This window comes from Impatiens glandulifera, chromosome 6 (genome assembly GCF_907164915.1).
Source record: "Impatiens glandulifera chromosome 6, dImpGla2.1, whole genome shotgun sequence".
NCBI classification, from domain to species: domain Eukaryota; kingdom Viridiplantae; phylum Streptophyta; class Magnoliopsida; order Ericales; family Balsaminaceae; genus Impatiens; species Impatiens glandulifera.
Window position 1 is genome coordinate 41,263,244 of NC_061867.1, and position 21,428 is coordinate 41,284,671.

A 21,428-nucleotide genomic window follows, 5' to 3' on the forward strand; every position below is an offset into this window, starting at 1 on the left:
CCTTTCTCTTTTTTCCCCCATCAGTAACTCCCTCAAACAAATCATCGAATGAATTGTTAATGTGTTCAAAATCCTCCCCACTGTACAAACTCGTCTCCTCGGAGGACTCTTCCATCTTAGAAAACACAGCGCTATTAAAGGCAGATTGTACCTCCTGAAATGTATTCTTCCTTTTGGATTGATACAACAGTATCCTTGGGCGAAAAAGGCCATCAACGTCTTTCCTTGTGGCGAATTTAGGGACCAAGTTTTGAATGATCTCATAGCTCCACACTTGTAGTGCTAGTACAAACCCATACACGTTATAAGCAAAAGAATTAATAACTCCACTCCCTTTCCTGGACATATATACGGACCTGTGGTGTTTCATGTCCTGGTCAAGACCCCTCATGGTGAATCTAAAGGACACCTTCCCCCATGGAAATCGAAGGAAATCTTCAACATCTTCAACCATATGGATGATTTTGAGATTTAAAAGCCGTTTTGGGTCATATGAGAAGAGGTACTGGTTAATCAAGCAGATCAGCCCGATCTTCCATGCGTCTTCCTTATCGGTGCATTTCATGAAAATAGATTCCAAATCCATCATTCGAATTGACGTATTCCTTTTGAAATATTTTATCAGCAAGGGTGGACAACCTCGACATTGATCTTTGTATATAGGCAATCTGTCGAAGTTGAGGCCTGTAATCAATGCGTACTCTTTCAGACCAAAAGTATATTCCTCCCCATTAAAGTTGAAAATCATCCTATTCAAATTGGCCTTCACCTTCCGAACCAGCAACTGATGTAAAATGGTCCCTGAGAACAACAAGTCTGGGACTCCTCTCAATAAATACTGAAATTGGGAATTTAGAGCCCTCTCCATAAGACCCAGCGCTTCAAACCTATCAGATACTTTTTTCAAGGCTAGGACAGATTTTAATGAAATCCTACCAGGAAAATCATAAACCGTGAAGTCTGCCATCTATAAAAGGGAAAACAAAAACAACAATGTTTGTGAAAACCTTTCACAACAAATATAAACAAACGAGAAGAAAAGCAACCGTCAAAATAGCTAGAAACAACTGTCAGATGCGTGACGCAGCTGCTTGACGCAGCTGCTTGACGCAGCTGCTTGACGCAACTGCTTGACGCAACCCAACCCATAAACCGTGCATGAACCATTTGAAATCAAAAAGCATCATACCCTAATCCCTAACATAAAACATGCATGAACCGTTTGAAAGCAGGAAGCAACATACCCTAAAACCCTAACATAAAACATGCATGAACTATTTGAAAGCAAGAAGCAACCCTAAAACTCTAACATAAAATATGCATGAACCATTTGCAAGCATGAAGCAACCCTAAACCCTAACATAAACCATGAATGAACCATTTGCAAACAAGAAGCAACCAACCCTAAAACCTAACATGAACATAAATCAACGAATGAACGAACCATAACATAAACCAACATAACTAAAACTAACCTCATGAAGTCAATGAATGAACGAGAAGACGAAGACGAGCAGGAAGAGACGTCGAGGCAGGTGCGTCGTCGAGGCAGGTGCGTCGTCGGGTGCGAGAGAGAGAGCATGAATAGTGGTCGAGGCTTATTTGGGTTTTTATATAAAATAAAAATAAATGTGACGCATCGTATCCTACTTGACGCATCCGAGTTGACGCATCGGAGTTGACGCATCGGAGTTGACGCATCGGAGTTGACGCATCGGAGTTGACGCATCCGAGTTGACGCATCAGAGTTGACGCATCCGAGTTGACGCATCCATGTTGATGCATCCATCTTGACGCATCCATGTTGACGCATCCATCTTGACGCATCCATCTTGACGCATCCATCTTGACGCATCCTACGTGACGCATCCTACCAAACAAACAACCTGCATTCAACGAATCAGCGAATCAATGAGGAACGTTCTGTAAAGGAAATATACACAAATTGAATAGGAAATCGAAACAAACAATAACGAAATAAACACAAAATATAGTGGAATGGTCGAATGAAATGTCAATTTGTTCGAAATCCTCAACGCTGTGCAAACTCGTCTCCATTGGATGTTCTTCGAAGCTATAGGCCGTTGAATATGGTGCCATGGTCGACGGTGCCTCTTCGATTCGTTCTTCATCGCTGAAAAAGAAGAGAAAATCTTCTCCGCCACCATTAGGGTTTCACGGCGGAGCGGAGAAGACGGGGAAGAAAGGGGCCGAATGAGAGAGAAAATGAAACGAAAATGAAAAAAATTAAGTCTTTATAGGGTTCAGGGTGCGTCACGCATCTGGAGGGTGCGTGACGCATGGGTATAATGGTCATTAAAATATTTGGGGGTCACCAGCGCTATAAAAAACAGGGAGCCGCACCATCGGCTATTTGGCCCTATTTTGGGGTCATTTCCTCAAATTTCCCTTTAAACAAAATAAAGTACAAGGACGAAATTAGCAACATTATGAAAGTAACTGTTACCCATTCCAATTATATACTCCCGCGTTTTGCTCCCAAATCCCAAACCCAAATTCCGTCTCCTTCGTTCCGCCGCCATCTGAAGGAAAAAATATGCTAAAAGGACGCGAAAGCTTGATCCGTTTGGTCGGAAGGCGCCGTAGATTCCTCCCCAATCGTCAATCTATCTTGGAATCCATTAAGGCACTTTCCCTCCCGCTCTCTCACGTATCTATTGAAGCGTCTTCGAGAAATCTCCTTACATGTATCAGAAACATCTCTTATACGTGTTTGTATTTATTCATCTATAGGATTCCTTGGTCACTTCCGGAGATGATAACAATTTTGAAGTTGCCAAGGCCGAAGAAGAATCGGCAGTGCAGATAAGTAGGAGGGAAGTGGAGACGCCTGCGGATTCTGACTGGGTTAATTGTCCTGTTTGTGGCAGCAGGTTTCGTGGTGGAGATGATGTGATTAATTCTCATCTGGGTGTGTATAAAAGTCTCGTCTTTTTCTATTAACTTCATTCACTTCTTCTTAATGACATCCAAATTTTGATGTACAAACAAAATGTTGGTTCTTTGCCTGGATCTTCATTATAGTTGATTTGTGCCTTACTGTTATTGTTTTTCATTTCTTCTTTGCTTATAGTGCTTCTTGACAATTTATTCTCAGAGTTTGATTATAGTTTCAAATGTTAATTTTAGATATATGCCTTAAACGAGGAACCAAACGCAAATTGAGTCAACCAACCCTGCTTCAGTTAAACTTTTGTTCGAGATTGGAAAATGGAAGTCACTCCTCCATTAAGGATATTGTTGATACAAAACGTTCCATTGCCAATGTTGAATGCGATACAGTTCTTGAATCTATTGTCTCCTGCAATGCCATGGAAAGCAGTGACATGCCATCTTCAAGTTTGTCAAATGACAGTTTAAGGGCAACCGCGCCCAGTGACAACTTCAGCAGTAATGCTGAATGTTCAGTGTCCCTAAATAATGAGATTCAAGACCATAAATCAGCAATTAAAGATGGAGATGATATCTTATCTCTTGAAACCTTCATTGTTGGCCGTAGGTTTAGCAATGAAGTTGAGCCGAACACTGGGGAGACCATCAAGCTTTTAAGAGATCCTCACAATGTCAAGGATTGCAATGCTATTAAGGTAACCACATTTTGAGTTGTCATTTTCCTTTTCATTGTTGTGGGTGTTACACTTCATAAAACACCAAGAGATCCTTTTTGTCCAGGTTCTTACTGGAGATCCTGGATATGGTGAATTTCTTGGTTTTATTCCTCGAGAGTTGGCTCAATATTTGTCCCCATTAATGGACAAATACTCCTTGATTTTTCAGGTATTTTCACCAGAATAACTTCAAATTATTGTATTATTAATGAATGCAGTCTGAAATGTACCGCAAGGTATTGTGCTTCTTTAGCTTTTAAGTTATTCTGTGCTAGCATGCATTCCATTAATTAGTCAACTCTATTAACAATCTGATTCATTAGTTTTCTTATTTCTGCTTTGTGGTCTTACAACCCAAACTTTTGTTGTCACAAAATATACCCTTGCTAGATTTTCAAAAGACAAACATGAAAAAGTCAAAAGTTCTGTATTTTATGTGAAATTTACAGTATGGGAACAGTAAAAAATAATTGGATCTCTAAGCTTCATTTTAGTCTTATTTTTATGATGGATTGGTCTCCAAGTCTTCATTAGCCTAAATACAGTAACAGTTCAAACACGGTCTCACAGTCTTTTTCAACAAGTTTAGTTTTCTTCTTTGCAAGTACTAGGAATTTGGTAGTCATGTACGGTTTGAAGCCAACTTATTTTCCTTTATATAAAGTATGGGTTTACCTATTGTTTTTGTTGTTTGTGATTAAATAATTGCCAATCTAGTATGATATGCAGTTGAGTGAGTTCTATTACATATTTGAGAGTTATGATTGGGCTTGAGAAATGATTACTATATATATAAATGATGTTTTATATACATAAGAATTTTATGTCATTTCTTTTGTGAGTGAGTGATGCCAAGTACACGTGCAAGATCTTTATAGGTTCAATACCCAAGTATTTTGCTCTCAGGTAAGGAGTTCAAGGATATACGAGGTTGTTTGTTTTGGGTTTCAGAGAATAGTGGATTTTGAGATTGATAAGTATTATAAATATTGATAACTAGTATTATTGGCCAAGCAGTTTAATAATAAATCAAATTTGTGGTCAACATATTATGATTTGATGTGAGCGGTTACTCCTAAATGAGTGTCCCAATTTATAATATCACTTGTGTAATTCAATACTTTTAAACACTACAATCTCTAAACTATCTTGTTACATACTATTACCTTTCAATAGAAAACTTCTCCCTCTCATCAATTCTATGCATATCAACATCACTAAAATGACATTCTTTTAGGGAAATCTTGCCCCAAAATATCTTCACACATTCCTTTCTTAAAACATCCCAAATAAAACGTGCTCTTACAAATTGGGAAGGAGGGTTAATGCTGAATTTAAACATGATAGGGCAACTTTACTTAAAGGAATAACATGAAGATAACAATAGAGAGATGAGAAATAGACTACAAACTAGATAGCCAAGCTCTCCGTTAGTAGATATGCAAGTTACTGGTAGAGTTAGTAGAAGAAGCTTTTTAAGTTATCTTCTTAATCTTTGTTACCATGTAGAAAAAAAAGAGAGTAAATTATTAAGAATTTTGTGTTACATAATAGAAAACAATCAATCTATTTATAGATAACAAGCGGTATTAATATCCTGATTAGATATAATTATCTGAGATTATCCTAATTTTATCACTCCAGAGATATATGGCACGTAATATTCTAATAATGTCTTTCACGGACTTGTGTTGTAGGGCTGCATAATTGCTAAGCCAGCGAGCTTATCAGATGACATTCCAGTTCAAATCATGTGTCAAAAATGTACACGTGAAACACAAGATTCTGGAAATGTTCAGGTTTTTGAATCACTTTGGAGTAGTGCTTGCAGCGTAGCTGAGTCTGCAAAGAATCATATACCAAAATATCTGCATAATTTTATGCTGTTAATCGAAGAGGTTTTAAAGAGCTCTGCTTATCTTTTTAGCAGTTATGAGAAATCCTTTTTAGGTATTGATCCCGTAGCAATGAGGTTTTTGAGAAAAAAAGATGGTTGTGGTTGGGATTCGAAACTGCTGCTTACTTGTGCTGAATTTGTATGTCCTTCTGTTGGCAGAAAATTTCTTCTCACTTTCAGATGATAGTCGGAAACTTTTTATACGGCTCTATACTAGAAAAGGTTTGAGCTTGTATTAAGGCATCTTCTTTCTTTTATCTTTATATTGAACTTGTTAAACATCCTAGACTCATTTGAGAGACTTGGACTGGAGTGTGATTTTAAGAGAATTAGTAAATCAGAAAAAGTAAGATTTTCCAATAGCAATTGCAAGTGCTACCTTCAAGAGAATAAGAAAATCATCATAACTGGACTCTGTTTTACCCATATTCTAGGTTAGAAGTCCAATTTTGCCCATGAACTTTGCACAATGATCTTTTTTCAAATTTCATTTCTTTAAACTATTGACCGAGTCTTCTAATTTGCATAATCCTTATTAATTGACATCATTTGCACATAGGTATGCAATATTCTTACAACCAGTTAAATTTTTATGTTTCGGTAAATTAAGATCCCGTGTACTCAATTATACTCCTAAATTTGAATCTAGACTCTAAACCTTGTTATTAGTTTCTATTATGCATTAACTCCATTTATAATCTCACCTATTTTGGAAAGAGAGATGAAATCCCAAATGCCTTTATTTCAGGTCCCTGGTTTCGGATTTTGCATATTTCATATCCTGAAATATCTGATTATGCCCAAGCAGTCAAGGAACTTTCTGGTAATTTAATTCCATTAAGTGAAATATAGGATTGTGGGGTGCAAAATTATGCATGTGCCCAACCTAAATTCCCTTACAAATCTACTTTCTGATTGACCTGCATTGATATGTGCAGAAGTGGGCTATTTTTGTTTGGTTGAGTCCATAAATGAACTACAGGATGACCACCTTAAGGGAATTTTAAATGTCCTTACAGTATCCGAGTTACGTGAAATTTTCCAAGCTTCTAAAAAGGTTTGTTTTCTCTAAGAGTATATCATTATGTTATGTTATTGATATTCTCAATACATTTCCCCCCATTTTAGTTACATCCTTTGACTTGGTAGTTTTGCATATGCGGGGTGGAATTAAAAATGACCTTTTGATGTTGATGAGTAACTTACTCATTTTCTGTTTCTTTTTTAATATTTTCTCATTTGTTATCCCAAGACTTGCTATTGATTTGTAAGAAAAATGTAATATCTTGCTGGTTCTTAAGTTTCTTTTCCTACTTTTTAACTTAAGATAGTTTATCTTATTTGCCTTAAATAATCTCCTACGATAGAAAACAAAATTTAAATTATAGTATTGTGAATGCTATATTACTTGCATATCAACTGCTTATAGGATACAATACCTCTATCAATAGTAGTAATATCCTAATCAAATTTTCACAATCATTTTATAAGTTAATAATTTAATCTCATAGTGAAATATTTTAATATTTCAATACTTACCTTTTATGAAAAGAGTCCATAGTTTAAATAATACTACACATTTTAATGTGATGTACAGATGAAACCAAATATGCATAACTTGCATTAGACTATAATAATAAAGGAAATTTCAAATTTAATAAGTAATGAGAGATTCTTCTATACTTGCCAGCACTATAGTTGTTTACAAGGTTCTACTTGCTTCTTGTTTGAGGCATATATGGTCACATTCTCATGTCCTAACTCATTGTTATAGTAAGCTGATATCTGCTTTCGAACTGTTTCACTTTTTATGTATAATTCTTGATATGTGTTTTATTTCCATTAGAATGCCTGATAAGATCAATGTATTCACATACATTTTTGGAGCATTATGGATGGTACTTTCTAATTTTGGTTGATGTCACAGATTATGTTACATATAGTTTATACTGGCTTCTGATGACACATAGGATAAGACTACTGTGAGGACTGATAGGGGCCTAACGTTTGTTGTTTTGTCAATCACCATCATCTAAAAGTATTAACAAATGTAGAGTCGAAGATGAGACTGATTGTGTCCTATTACAACTGTTACAGATTGTAATAGCGGTAATAAGTAAAAGTATTCGAATCTAGGATCTCCCAACTATCAGTTTACAATCTAAAGTAAATCTTAAGATTTTACAAACATAATAATATTAGATTATGTTACAATTGAATATAAGTGAGTAGGCAAGGAGTAATTAGTAAATTAGCCCTTGAAGTTGAGGCCAATAGATCATCCATTAAAGGATTCATTTATCATTCAACTTACCTAGTTGCTACCTGTTCTAAAATTGAACAAATTTAAAGGTTTGGAGTAGAATTGATCAATACAAAAGTTCGCGGTGAAATAGATTTACAGAGAATTGAGGCATCCAAATTGCACAAAAAGAAAAGTTCAGGGGTTGAATTGGATAAGATGATAGAACATTGTTCATCATCTTCTCCAACGTTATCCTTTTTCTTGGAAATTCCTGATTTCGGGTTTGGTTGGTGCTGCGGCCTAATGACGGTGACTTATCAGGGAATGCCTAGGGACCCTCAATAATAGATTTCAAGCCTCGGAATGGATCAACAAGACTGGAAAAAGGTTAATTCTAAAAGAACTACACAGTAGAGAGGGAAGTTCGAGAGTGAGTGTAAATGGGGAGCTTTGTTCATTCTTCACTTTAATATTATGTCATGAGATAATTATATAATCTCATGATATAATATCTAATTCAATACTTTCCTTTTAAGATAAAAGTCCATAGTAATAAATAACACTACACAGTTAATTGTGGTGTACAGAAGCAACCAAATTTGCATAACTTGAGTTGACTAAAACACGGAAGAAAATTTTCAAAATTGGAAAGTAATGAAAGACTTGTATATCATTTACCTGCACTAGAGTTATTTACAAGGTTCTACTTGATTCTTGTTTGAGGAATATATGGTCATATTCTCATGTCCTAACACTTGTCATAGTAAGCTGATATTTATTGTGGAACTGTCTCACTTTTATCTTCTCTAAGATGATGTATAACTCTTCACGCATGTTTTATTTCCATCAGTTAATGCATGAGAAGATCACACACACACAAACACAAACACAAACACACACATATTTGGAGCACTATGATTGGTTCCTTCTAAATTTGGTTGATGCCACAGTTTATGCTCCTATAGTTTGTACTGGCTTCTGATGACTACACAGGATGAGACTACTCTGTGGACAGATACGGGCCAAACATTTTTTTGTCAGATCAGAACTGTTTCACTTTTATCTTCTCTAAGCTGATGTATAACTCTTCACACATGTTTTATTTCCATCAGTTAATGCGTCATGCGTGAGAGGATCATATACATATGCATATGCATTAGTCATATACATATACATATACATATTTGGAGCACTATGATTGGTTCCTTCTAAATTTGGTTGATGCCACAGTTTATGCTCCTATAGTTTGTACTGGCTTCTGATGACTACACAGGATGAGACTACTCTGTGGACAGATACGGGCCAAACATTTATTTTTTGTCAACTCTAAGCTGATGTATAACTCGTCACGCATGTTTTATTTCCATCAGTTAATGCGTGAGAGGATCATATACATATGCATATGCGTATACATTAGTCATATACATATACATATTTGGAGCACTATGATTGGTTCCTTCTAAATTTGGTTGATGCCACAGTTTTTGCTCCTATAGTTTGTACTGGCTTCTGATGACTACACAGGATGAGACTACTGTGTGGACAGATACGGGCCAAACATTTATTTTTTTGTCAAATCAGAACTATTTCACTTTTATCTTCTCTAAGCTGATGTATAACTCTTCACAAATGTTTTATTTTCATCAGTTAATGTGTGAGAGGATCATATACATATGCATATGCATATACATATACATATTTGGAGCACTATGATTGGTTCCTTCTAAATTTGGTTGATGCCACAGTTTATGCTCCTATAGTTTGTACTGGCTTCTGATGACTACACAGGATGAGACTACTGTGTGGACAGATACGGGCCAAATATTTATTTTTTGTCAAATCCGAACTGTTTCACTTTTATCTTCTCTAAGCTGATGTATGACTCTTCATTGATGTTTTATTTTCATCAGTTAATGCGTGAGAGGATCATATACATATACATATTTGGAGCACTATGATTGGTTCGTTCTAAATTTGATTGATGCCACAGTTTATGCTCCTATAGTTTGTACTGGCTTCTGATGACTACACAGGATGAGACTACTATGTGGACAGATACGGGCCAAAAATTTATTTATTTTGTCAAATCATCATCATCTAAATGCTCTTTCATGTGTAGAAAATGGAACTAATTTGTAATAATGCTAATTGAAGATATTCCAATATGTGATCTCCCAACTATTTGCTTTGTATCAGTAGTGATATTTAAATCTTTTACAAATATAATATTATTAGAGATAATATTGATTTTAATGAAACCTAGTCAAGTCCACAATGAACTCCCTGCATTGCACGGACATGTTGACTAGTTGGGTGAAACTAGAAGTCCATTTTCTTTTATGAGTTCTCTCTTCTCTGCTATTGACAGTGAACCTTTGATACTGTCTGGAAATAATTATGGGAATTCATAGTATGTATTCTTTATCTAATGTACTTAAAACTTCTCTCGAGCCATCAGAAATGTAGCTTTGGAAAAAGGAAGCAAGATTTGATTGAATTACTTCTTGCTTTACATGCAGATGGATCATGGTATGCATGATTTTCATTTGAAAATCTCTTAGTTTGCCAATTGAGATAGTCTGCTAACTATTGATTTGTTCTCTTGTGCACATGAATTCTGCAGTCCGCTCTTCCTGGAGGTTGTGCTAGGAAAGGTTGGAAGTTGTGTTCAAATATCTTCATTAGCTGAATCCCTTATTTGGCGTGCTGAGGTATTTCATATCAATTTTTGCAACCAGATGGTAGATTTGTGTATTATTTACTACATCTAAAGATAACATTACTTCTCTTCACACAGAGGCTCTTTTTCTTGAACGGGGAGCAAGATTTATCAGCATTTTTGCTTGCAGATCTAGGGATTGTTAAATACCCAACTTACAACTGTATTATCACAGGCCAGATCATTTCAAGTCGAGCTGATTTTCTCTCTTTTGAAGAGGTAACAATTTCTTTAGTAATTTAAACTGTAGTTTTAGTAGAACATGTGTACACATACATAGTTATAGGGCAACATGTCAAACATAGTTTTTTCTTGACACAATTTGTCAAATATGTTCTACAGGCCATTGAGGTGGCACAAATAATTGATGAGGCTCTTGATGAAAACAACTCTAAGTTGGTGTTAAGATGCATTGAAATATCTGACTCCCGAATAACCACCAACTGTCCAAATTCAATCTCCGAATCAAAGTCAACATGGGTTACATACTTTAAAGCCCCTTGGATATACTCAAAGGTGGTTTTTTTGGGTGTTTCATTTCTTGAGCGTGAAAGAAGGTTTGATTTAGTCCTCTTTAATTTTTATATTGTATATGTTGCGCTGTAGTCATGTAATTCAACTTTTCTTAATACTTGATGTTTTTGTCCCATCAGATTTTCATATAGTGAAAGTTGAGTAAAAACCATGTTTGCTCACCATTTGTTACTTTCTCCCAAACCAATTTTAATTAAAATTCTGCAAGTTTGTCATCTTTTATCTACATTTGAGAAAATGGAAAAATGATGTAGAGTCACTTAATACCTAATATGTTGACAATGGGTCATTTGATATATTATTTTATGCCATTCAGGGTTTGGGTATTGTATGGCTCTATTGGGTGTGGGTAAATTAGGGGTAGAGAATAGAGGTAGGGTATGATAAGAATGGAATAGTGAAATGTTTGTAGCCTCATCTCCCATTCTCTTGGTCTCACCTCCTTTTCTCTGATTTCTCATCCCCTTCTTATTGTGTAAACCTGAATTTTTATCCTCCATTTGTGGTATCAATATTACTCTTGTTACACTGGTATCAAAGCTACTTTCTTCTGCCTTTGAGAATTATTCATCTGCAAGCTCAATCAAAATAACTGTAATTTGCAGTTAATCGGAAGGATGGTTAACAGAATATCAATGACTTTCTCATGTCATTGCTACAGTTACTTCACGATTCATTACCGTTGTTTATGTTGGAACAATGACTTTCTACTGTAGTCGTAAGTGAGGCACAAGAGTGGATTCAGATTCACTAAATCACATATATTGAGTTTGAATCAGTCCTAACATCGTAAGATATTCCCTGAATTGGAAATGAACACGGTTGGTTGAACCGATTTTGTGCTTATTGATTGAAGTTTCGACTTGCAGTTTTCGATTGAAGAAGATCAGCATACTCATTTGAGTTGCGATTTCTGCCTCATGTTGTACTTCTTCCCAACTTCTGATAAAGTTGAGATTGATAGAAACTTTGTTGATCTCTCTATCGGAACTAGCTGTAGAGTCATCGCGATAGATCATCTTGAAGCTGATTAAATTTTACTTTTTGGGTGATCTGTCAAAATCCTTTGCAGATTGATGCCTATTTGAATCCATTTCTTGAAAAAGTTAGTGACACATTTTGTTGCTCCCCGATGTCGTGGAAACTGCACACACATGGGTCTGTTTGAATTCTCTATTTTGCTTGAGAAACACAAAGACTTGTTTGATTGGGTTGCTTTAGGAACTTATCTTATCCATGACTTGAGTTAGGGAAAATGAAATGACAAAGGCCTGTTTGATATATATATATATATATATATATATATATATATATTTTGAATTTTTGGAAGTTAGTACGACCCCACATGGTGGTCCCCACTTCAAATTAAGGCATTCTTACTGGAATCGAAACTGTGACTTTAGTCTCTTAGGCACGACTCTTGTCACTTAACTATCCAAGTGTGTTACCTGTATGTTATTTGTTAAGGAACCTAAACGGCAATAAGACAAATGCCTTGTTGATTTGCTTAATTAGAAGGGAGCAGAAGATTTTGTTGAATTGAAAGTTTGTTTGGTTTTATTTGTTGACTTCTTGAGAGCTACCATTAGTTTCCCTATCTCCATCCCATTACACTTACAAAATTTTCAATGTTTGATGCCAAAGATTTTGAAGGTTGGATCGTTTTGCTGAACTGATATTTGAAAAGCTTAAGATACCACTAGCGAGTTGATTCGAGATAACAAAATTAACAAAATTAAAGTTGAACAATGGCCTTTTTTGTTCATAAAATAATCTATTATGGAATGAGAAATAGGTGATACCTGCCAAATTTATGTTGCTCGAGAACGATCAACATAGAGCCTTCTTCGTTGTCAAATCACCGGACTTTCCTGTGATTTTCGATGTGGTGTGGGTTTTGGGGACGAAGAAGAGCGTTTGAGAGCTTTGACTAAACCACCGGATTTTCCGCCATGTTTGTCATACTGATATGCTAGGAATTAAAATCAAAGTTAACCTATCTTGAATTAAGGATTGTACATTGAAGAATAATAATAGAGTACGAGTTGAGATAGAAGAATCAACAATTGTATGGTGATCTATAATTGAAGATGAGGAGAGATTGTTAGATAAGAGATAAGTAAGAAGAAGAGATTGAATGATATGAGATAAGTTAGGTTAAACTTTGAGAGAGAAACAATGTTCAATGAATGATTTAATGATATTCTCGCATTCCTTCCTTCTTTAAATATGTCTGAAATTGCTTTAGTATTGAATATCTGATTATATTCTTGCTTTCCTTGTTTAATTATGGATGTAATTGCCTTATTAATATCTGATTATATTCTCGCATTCTTTCATTCTTTAAATATGGATGTAACTGCTTTATTATTGTGGATGGACCTTCAAGTAATTATTAATAGAAAATACGTGTTTGATGTTTGAACAACTTATTCCAGTGCTGACTCAGCTTTTCTGCCATGTCAACCTTTGTTAGAGTTAGAAATCCTAACCCTGAGAACCTCTCATATCATTATTCTTCAACTTCGTCCACGAATAATATTGTGAGAAGAAGCTGCATTTCCCCAAAACAACACAAATGTAAGAGACTTGGATTCCAGGAATGACTCCTCCTCCCAAGTAGCATTATCATCAGAAGCCCTTGACACAATTATTTTACACAACTTTTTCGTCCAAAATAGTAGTCAGTACAATGGAGATTTCATCCTGTAAAGTTGGAACACGAGGTGTGGTCACAAAATGTCCAAACTTCTTCTTTAGTTGAGAAACACTAAACATGTATAATTGTGCATTCTGACTAGAGGAGGTATATCTAATTTGTAAGCCACTTACCTCACAAATGCTGAAATTCGAAAGGTCCATACAATTTTAGACTGGGCTTAGGAGTTTTTCCTCTTAGTGATCACTGTCTGTAACTTACAAAGACCCAACCATCCACCTGAAAAACACAATCCAAACGTATCCTATCACCTTGCCGCTTCATCATAGTTGTCAATAGCGTATAGCGCTAAATAGCGTCAAAGCTGCTCATAGCTATAGTGTAAAGCGAATAGCGTAGCGAGGGCTATTTGAAAATAATGCGTTAAAAACATGTAAATATCAAAAATAAAAAACATCACAAAAATAAAAGTTCAAAACAAAAAACCATCAATTCTTAAACTAGAAAAAGTTCAAAACATAATCTAAAATTCATTGTCATCATTTTCTTCATCAAGATCGAGATCATCTTCTTCATTTGAAATTGCATAATGTTTGGCATCATTCTTTTCTTCACTTTTTTCATTGTAATCAAATTCATCTAAAATATCAGATGTGTTAGATGTTTCTATTGGTCTTTTCCCCCTTGATTTAGATGTGATTGCCTTCGAGCTTCTTAAATGTGTTGATGAAGAGAAAATAAGAGAATGAAGGATAAGAAAAGACTAGAGAAGAGAAAGAGGGATAAGAAAAGGCTAGAGAAGAAATGTAGAAATAAGATTAGAGGAAAGAAGAGAAAATAATTGGAAAAACTAGAAAGGAAAAAATAATAAGAGAATAAAAGAAGAGTGCAAAGAAGAGGAAGAGTCAAAAAAAATTTGAAATTTAAAAAATTTGGGGAGATGAAAAGTCATAATTAATATTAATTTTGTAAAAGCGTCGCTACAAGGGGCAATAGCTTTTGGCGCTATAGGCGCTATAGCTACAAAAGCGGGGCTATTTGAAAGTGCGTAGCCTATAGCCCCTTATAGCTACAAGGGGGCGCTACGCTACGCTATTCGCTATAGCTAGCGCTACGGGCGCTATTGACAACTATGCGCTTCATCCTATGTTGAGCTCTTTGAAAGTGGAGTCGAAGTAGTTTAATGGTCATGTGATCAAGTGCTTCAACGTGAGTCCCCTGTTAAGTATGACTCTATGAGTAATGAATAGGAGGTGGTTGGCCATAGACAATCTCGTAAGGAGTGGACAAGGTAGTTGAATGAAAGTTAGTGTTATACCACCACTCGACTAAGGGAAACCATTTTGCCCAAGATTGAGGTTTCTGACCCACCACATCATAGATAAGTTTCAACACTCCGGTTGAGAACTTCAGTTTGACCATCTGTCTGAGGCCCTGAGGGTGATAGACTGTGGACATATCTTCTTGTATCCCCTATAACTTACACAACTTCTTCCAGATAACTAACGATGGTAAGTGGCATGCCATGAAATTTAAATACCTAATTGAGAAACACTTGAGCCACAGGGCTAGCAGTATAAGGATGACTTATGCTAATAAAATGGGCCATCTTGGCGAGTCTATCAACAATCACAAAAATTACCGAGTGTCCTTGAGATATCAGTAACCCCTCAATGAAATCCATCGAAATATCTCTCCAAATAGATTTAGGAATCTCCAAAGGTTGAAAAAGTCCTCTCTGTCCATAATGCTCCCATTATTGTTGTTCAATTTCTAACAAATTCACGTGCATCTCTTTCCATGCCTGCCAACTTTTGATATGTAACCACGAAGACAAAATGTTCTCCCACTGAATAATTTTGCAAAGTGGATATCACATCTTCTAAGACTGGCTTCAGCTCCATCTACAATTGTCCATTAATGAACGAGAATCCTTTTGACCCCATAAGGATCCACCCCCATTATGTTTATTCTTCAAATTCGCAATTTTTTTCATCAATATTCAAGAGAATCAAACCACAAAAACTATCCCAAAAGATGTCTCAATTGTAGGTCATAAAAACAATTACGAAACTCTGCATTAGGCGTTTTCTCAAACTATAATAAGTACTTAATCTCATCCATGTTTTATGCCATACAATTTTCTGAAAGTAAGATTCAACGTATGGTGGTTTCTCAAGCCATAAATACTAGACGCAATTTGGACTTGGCGCGATTGATGCTTGAGAAATGAGATCAAACGCCAACATTCTATCTCTAAGGTCCAAAACATTATCAAATATTCCTTAAAATTCAACTTCTCTCGAGTCAACCTAATATTCACCACCTGGTGGTTTATGGAACCACAAAAACTGGATGCGATTTGGACTTGGCTAAGTATGCTTGAGAAATGGGATCAAACGCCAGCATCCTATCTTCAAGGCCCAAAACATCTTCAAATTCAGCTTCTCCCCCAGTCAACCCGATAATGATCATCCTTTCCAACGTAGGTTACCATCGCCTCTCTTGGTTATCGTACACTAGGGAGACATGCAAATGAATAAACGAAGAACTTGAATTATTGTAGATTTCTTCATCTAAGACCAAGAGAGGATCCTAAAATACAAAAACTTTCAAAGATCAAACAAGATTGAAGAGACTAAAATTCTACAATGAAATGGAGGATAGAAATTAGGTTTACGCTACGAGGGGATGTGAAATCAGAGAAAGGAGGAGAGACCTAGAGAATGGGAGACTAAAGCAACAAATCCATCTGCTAAATTAACATTTATCTTGGAAATGAATTGAAAAGAAGAAAAGTCCCTATGATCAGTGTCACTTGAATTGATCACCTAATTTTGAGAGGAAGTGCAAATGCATATGACCAAGTTACATGTTTAACTAGCTGATGCATGTAAAGATGATGATAAATGATGTGAATCTTTGAACTATTTTACTTCAAATATAGTGCCTCATTTCATATATACCTCAATATTCCTTCACAGCGGATACTTAATACTATCTATTACCAAAATATAAAAATACTAAATACCGGAATAATATTCTAACTGCCCATTTGTATTTAATCTCAGTCATCAGATCATTGTTATTATTTAACCCTTACCACGGTTCCATTTTCCTTCATAACAGTTTACTTGTGATATCTTACTCCTTATGGATTTGATAGAAACAGTTGACTAAATAATAGTAGAGGCTTTTCCTCATTACTTTGAACATCTACTGTACCATATCTTGAGTGCATATTTTTGTAGTATTTCTTAGCACAAACATGCAAGATATATATATATATATATATATATTCAATTGGACAGAAGATCTCCTCCAAGTAGTTCAATTAATTGCTGGAACTCGTTTTTATACTTAAGTTTGTTTTATTAATGATATTTTATTCATTTGATTCTTTTCTTCAGATACAGTGAAGCAACCAATTTATTAAAGCGGTTGCTACTGAACTTCACTTCTGATAGAAGAAGAGGCTATTGGACCTTAAGGCTCTCAATTGACTTAGGGCACCTGGGATATATTGATGAAAGCTTATCTGTTGCTGAAAATGCTATACAAGATCCATGGGTTCGTGCTGGTTCAAAGATGACATTGCAAAGGAGGATTCTGCGTTTAGGAAAACCACCTAGGCGCTGGAAAACTCCTAGTTTTGCAGGGACTGTCAATAGGAAGATTAATGAGGTAACCTTTCTGTATTGTTAAGGCTTCTTCTAATGTCATCTCTTCACATGTTAATTGCTCTTTTAGGCTGTGATATGCATGTGTGGAATCTTCTTCCAATTTGACATCATCAACTTTCACCAAATTAGGTCCACGTACAAGGAAGGCCATTGAACTGCAAAACAGGAACGAAGAGCATATTTTATGGAGAAAACGACGAACAGTGTTCTGTTGAGAGTCTTGCTTTGCAATATTATGCCACAGAAGAAGGAGGTGGTTGGACCGGTGTTCATACTGAAAGTGGCATTTGGTTGAATATTTTTGGGCTTCTCTTGTGGGATGCTGTTTTTGCTGATATTCCTGATGTCTTCCGCACTAAGTTTCAGGTTATTACTTGATCACATCTCAAATATGTTTTTCCATCTTTTTTCCTTTATTAATGAACTAAATAGCTGCCTTTTGTCAATCAATTCTAAGGATGAAGTGAAAACCCAGATTTAAAGCTTGTTTGATGTGAATTTATTTGAAATAATCTGATTTAAAAAACAAATCTTGTTTGATTAGAAAGTGGATGATTTGGGTTAAACGACTAAATATTTTTGTATTTAATATTTTAAATGTTATAAAAAATTAATCGAGGGTAATTTTGTATTTTGGTTGATAATTTGAACGATTTGATTGATCAGATAAGTATCAAACAAGGCCTTGTACTAAGTTTCTATAACAACTTATTTTCCTAAGATTGAGAACTGAATCTTGGCTGGTTCTAACTAGATCTTGTTCTCCAAAAGCAACTTTGCATGGACCCTAAACTTCTAGTATGTCTGTCACTATTGACAAGACTATCTGAGCCTTATTTATAGCATTCATAATTAGCCATCTTTATTCTGTCAATGAGTTCCAACCTCATTCCTTCTTCGTTTTGAGATAAGGTCAATTTCATTAAAAAAGGCGCCAAAAGGCAACAAAGAGATTACAAGACCACAAGAACAAAAAACAACATGTCTTAATTGCTGCATATTAATCACATTAAAGCCTTGATGAAGGGATTGCTAGGCCACAAGCACAAACCACACTATTACAATCAAAATCACCGATCTAATGAATATCACAATTGGCGGTTGGATGCATCTCTCTGGAATAGAGTAATCTATTCATGCATCATTATTTTGTGGGTTGCACATCCCATACCGATGATTTAGAAGAATGTAGATCCCGTATGTCAATAATCAACAATAACAGTTTTTTAATTTCCCGGACCGACTTTGGGTTCATGTTTGTGTCGCATGTAATCATATTCCCCACCAGGCCAATGGGTCATTTAATGTAATTTTTTCGGATCCACTTACACTATTAAAGAATGAATATATATTGGGTAGAGATTAGGGATAGGGTATGATGGATTTGTAGTTAAAAGGAACTCTTATCTCTCATCTCCTTGTGTTAAATTGGTTACTGATTTAGTGCTTACATTGGTATTGGAGCATTCGAATCCTTGGACACTCAATCTTAACATCGCCTTCTTATTGTTCCCCTGTAATATTCCTCTTACTCCATGATATTGTTTGTCATTTTAGTATTTTACCCAAGCAATAGTATGCATACATTAAGATTTTCCTATCATTTTTATTCTACATAGTAGGTGTCATAAGTTTCAACTTTTGGGCGAAACAGAGGTTAACCCGATCGATATTTGCTGAAGTTACTTCTACACTTAACAAATCAGCATTACTACTCTTTTAGAAGTTCATATTTTAATATATGAAGAAAATGTTTTCAGAGACACTAGTCCTGTTTTTATTTATTGCAAGCTTTTCTAACAAATTTGGTTGTGTTTGGGTCTAAACTGTATTCATGTCTAACAAAAACCCATGTTAGATTATTCAGTTAAACTCTTATAAAAAATTTTCATAAAAACACCCATGTGGCCTGTAACGATCTAGAGAACCAAAGAATCTAGAGAACCAAAGAAATATTTTATTATAATCTCCAATAAAATAGTACTAAAGTATACATATAAAGAAGGGTTCATATAGAGATTAATTCTTAGAGTAGTTGAAGTAATAGAATTGTAATTATGTAAATCTTGACAGTGGGTTCTCAGCTTTCTTGAACTGCAAATCCAATATGAAGTGAATGCCATTTGTAAGATGAAACCGAAACTACAATATTTTCTTAAACTAGAAGACATTGATTGTTACATTGCCATAAAGACTAGACTCTAAACAGTTGTGCAGAAGAGAACAATGCAGTATTGTTCTATAACCCACAAGATGGTAGCAAACAACAGAGCATTGTGTATATGATATATTATTTTTTTAAGGTTTTCATGAAGGTGTCTTCTAGGCTCTAGTTAGTCCGTTATGTAACTTAAGCCCTTGTTTGATCTTGGGTTATTTGAAAAAAAATAATTTGATGTAAAAGTTGATTATTTGGATGAAATGACCAAAATAGTATTAGTATTTAATATATTATAAAAAAAATAACAATATTTTATTATTTTAATTAATTATTTGGATAATCAGATTATTTGGATGATCAGAGGTTACTTCTTAAAAAGTTTAGTCACCTTTGGTTTAGGTGAAAATTGTATCCTCTATTCAATAAGAAGAATGCATCCTCTCCAATACTCTCTCCATTACTATATTTAAGAGAACCTGAAAAAAATCAGAATTTAATTTTCTTCTTTTTGCAGACTGCTCCATTGGATATGGATTCCGATAGCTTCTATGAAGTGAGGAAGAACATTATAGAGCAGCAACTAGAAAAGATTAAAGATGGCATGGCTGAAGAGATCTTAATCACTTCATGGCATTCCCATGAAGGAACAGCTTGTAGGGGAGTTAATTGGGAAAGAAATTCTTTGGCTGAACTAAGAGCGGCCGTTACTTGTGTTGGTGGGCGCTGTCTGTCATCAATATGCAGACACTTAGCTCAAGATTATAGGAGTTGGTCAAGTGGAATGCCTGATCTGTTGTTGTGGCGATTTAAAGGCGAGTATAGTGGTGAAGCAAAGATTGTTGAAGTGAAAGGTCCTAGAGATAGTCTATCTGAGCAGCAAAGAGCTTGGTTGCTGTTTCTAATGGATTTTGGATTTGACGTTGAGGTTTGTAAAGTAGGGCCTGCTTTGCTGCATTCATGATGGACCATTTGATAATCAATTGAAGAATTGATTATATATGTGGAGCTCTAAGTCTTTTCACTATTGATGATACATAATTTGTTCTAATTTATGTGAAAAATCAATAGTGATATTCATTCTTATATTTAGTATGTTATGTGAAAGATGAATAGATGTTTCATGTTTGGTCCAAGCTTTTTTTCTATTAAAATGTTTGTAAGTTAGTAAGTAGCAAAGGTCAAATTAGTGAAAGAAAAAAATGTTAATATTATAGAAAAAAATTGTATATTACATGGGGGAGACAAGGAAGGAATTCATTGAGCATATTACTTTACTTTCTTGACTACACCACTTTCACAAATAATAATGGACATTTGTTAGTTACTTTTTTGACCACTTTTATTTTTCTTCTTTCCCAAATCTTTTCTGAGATTATCATACTCCTCTCAATAATTTAAATATGCAAATATATATATATATATATATATATATATATATATATATATATTAAAAATTAAATAATTAAATATATCAAAATAATAATTTAATATATTAACAATTTAATTTAGAATGTATTTTAAAATATATTATAATATTAATAAAAATGTTATACATATAAAAAAAAAATGTTAGTTGAGAAAGGATTGCATGGTAGATTAGTTTTGTAAGTTAAGTTTAAAAAAGATTATATTAAGAAATCACCCTTGTAATGTCATCCTATGGAAAGTATAAGTATCGTTTGAAAAAAATATGATAAATGACAAATTAAGACCTTCTCACCTCCAAAATTTACTCTTCCTAGCTCAACAAAAGTCAACAATCTCGAAAAAGTTTTCATGTCAATGACGGGCATGAATGGGAACAAAAGATCACCCTACCTAATTCCTTTAAGTTTTTGGAACTTAAGTATCGATATGCAAAATTTGATCAAATCTATCCACTTCTCCTCGTACACATTCTA

General features: G+C 34.9%; 1 protein-coding gene across 2 annotated transcripts; it reads left to right on the forward strand.

Annotated features, from left to right (window-relative positions):
* Window positions 1-2,500: 2,500 nt before the first annotated feature.
* On the forward strand, window positions 2,501-20,614 carry LOC124941421 (fanconi-associated nuclease 1 homolog). Of its 2 annotated transcripts, XM_047481746.1 has the most exons (15): window positions 2,501-2,647; window positions 2,755-2,932; window positions 3,151-3,608; window positions 3,694-3,798; window positions 5,327-5,579; window positions 5,686-5,748; window positions 6,275-6,349; window positions 6,465-6,583; window positions 10,230-10,300; window positions 10,395-10,482; window positions 10,569-10,709; window positions 10,833-11,047; window positions 17,094-17,367; window positions 17,496-17,732; window positions 20,042-20,614. In XM_047481746.1, the coding sequence occupies exons 1-15, from the start codon at window positions 2,558-2,560 to the stop codon at window positions 20,486-20,488; spliced, it is 2,814 nt and encodes a 937-aa protein (XP_047337702.1). In that variant the 5' UTR covers window positions 2,501-2,557; the 3' UTR covers window positions 20,489-20,614. The 2 variants fall into 2 exon arrangements, with proteins under 2 accessions (XP_047337702.1, XP_047337703.1); XM_047481747.1 differs by lacking the exon at window positions 20,042-20,614 and having other exon boundaries at window positions 17,434-17,664.
* Window positions 20,615-21,428: the final 814 nt, after the last annotated feature.

What these genes read in the sequence shown, in the direction of transcription:
- LOC124941421 (XM_047481746.1), top strand. Translation starts at nt 2,558, where the DNA reads ATGCTAAAAGGACGCGAAAGCTTGATCCGTTTGGTCGGAAGGCGCCGT. An exon ending in AGGATTGCAATGCTATTAAG is followed by an intron (nt 3,609 to 3,693) that starts GTAACCACATTT and finishes CTTTTTGTCCAG; the next exon opens with GTTCTTACTGGAGATCCTGG. An exon ending in ATTTTCTCTCTTTTGAAGAG is followed by an intron (nt 10,710 to 10,832) that starts GTAACAATTTCT and finishes TATGTTCTACAG; the next exon opens with GCCATTGAGGTGGCACAAAT.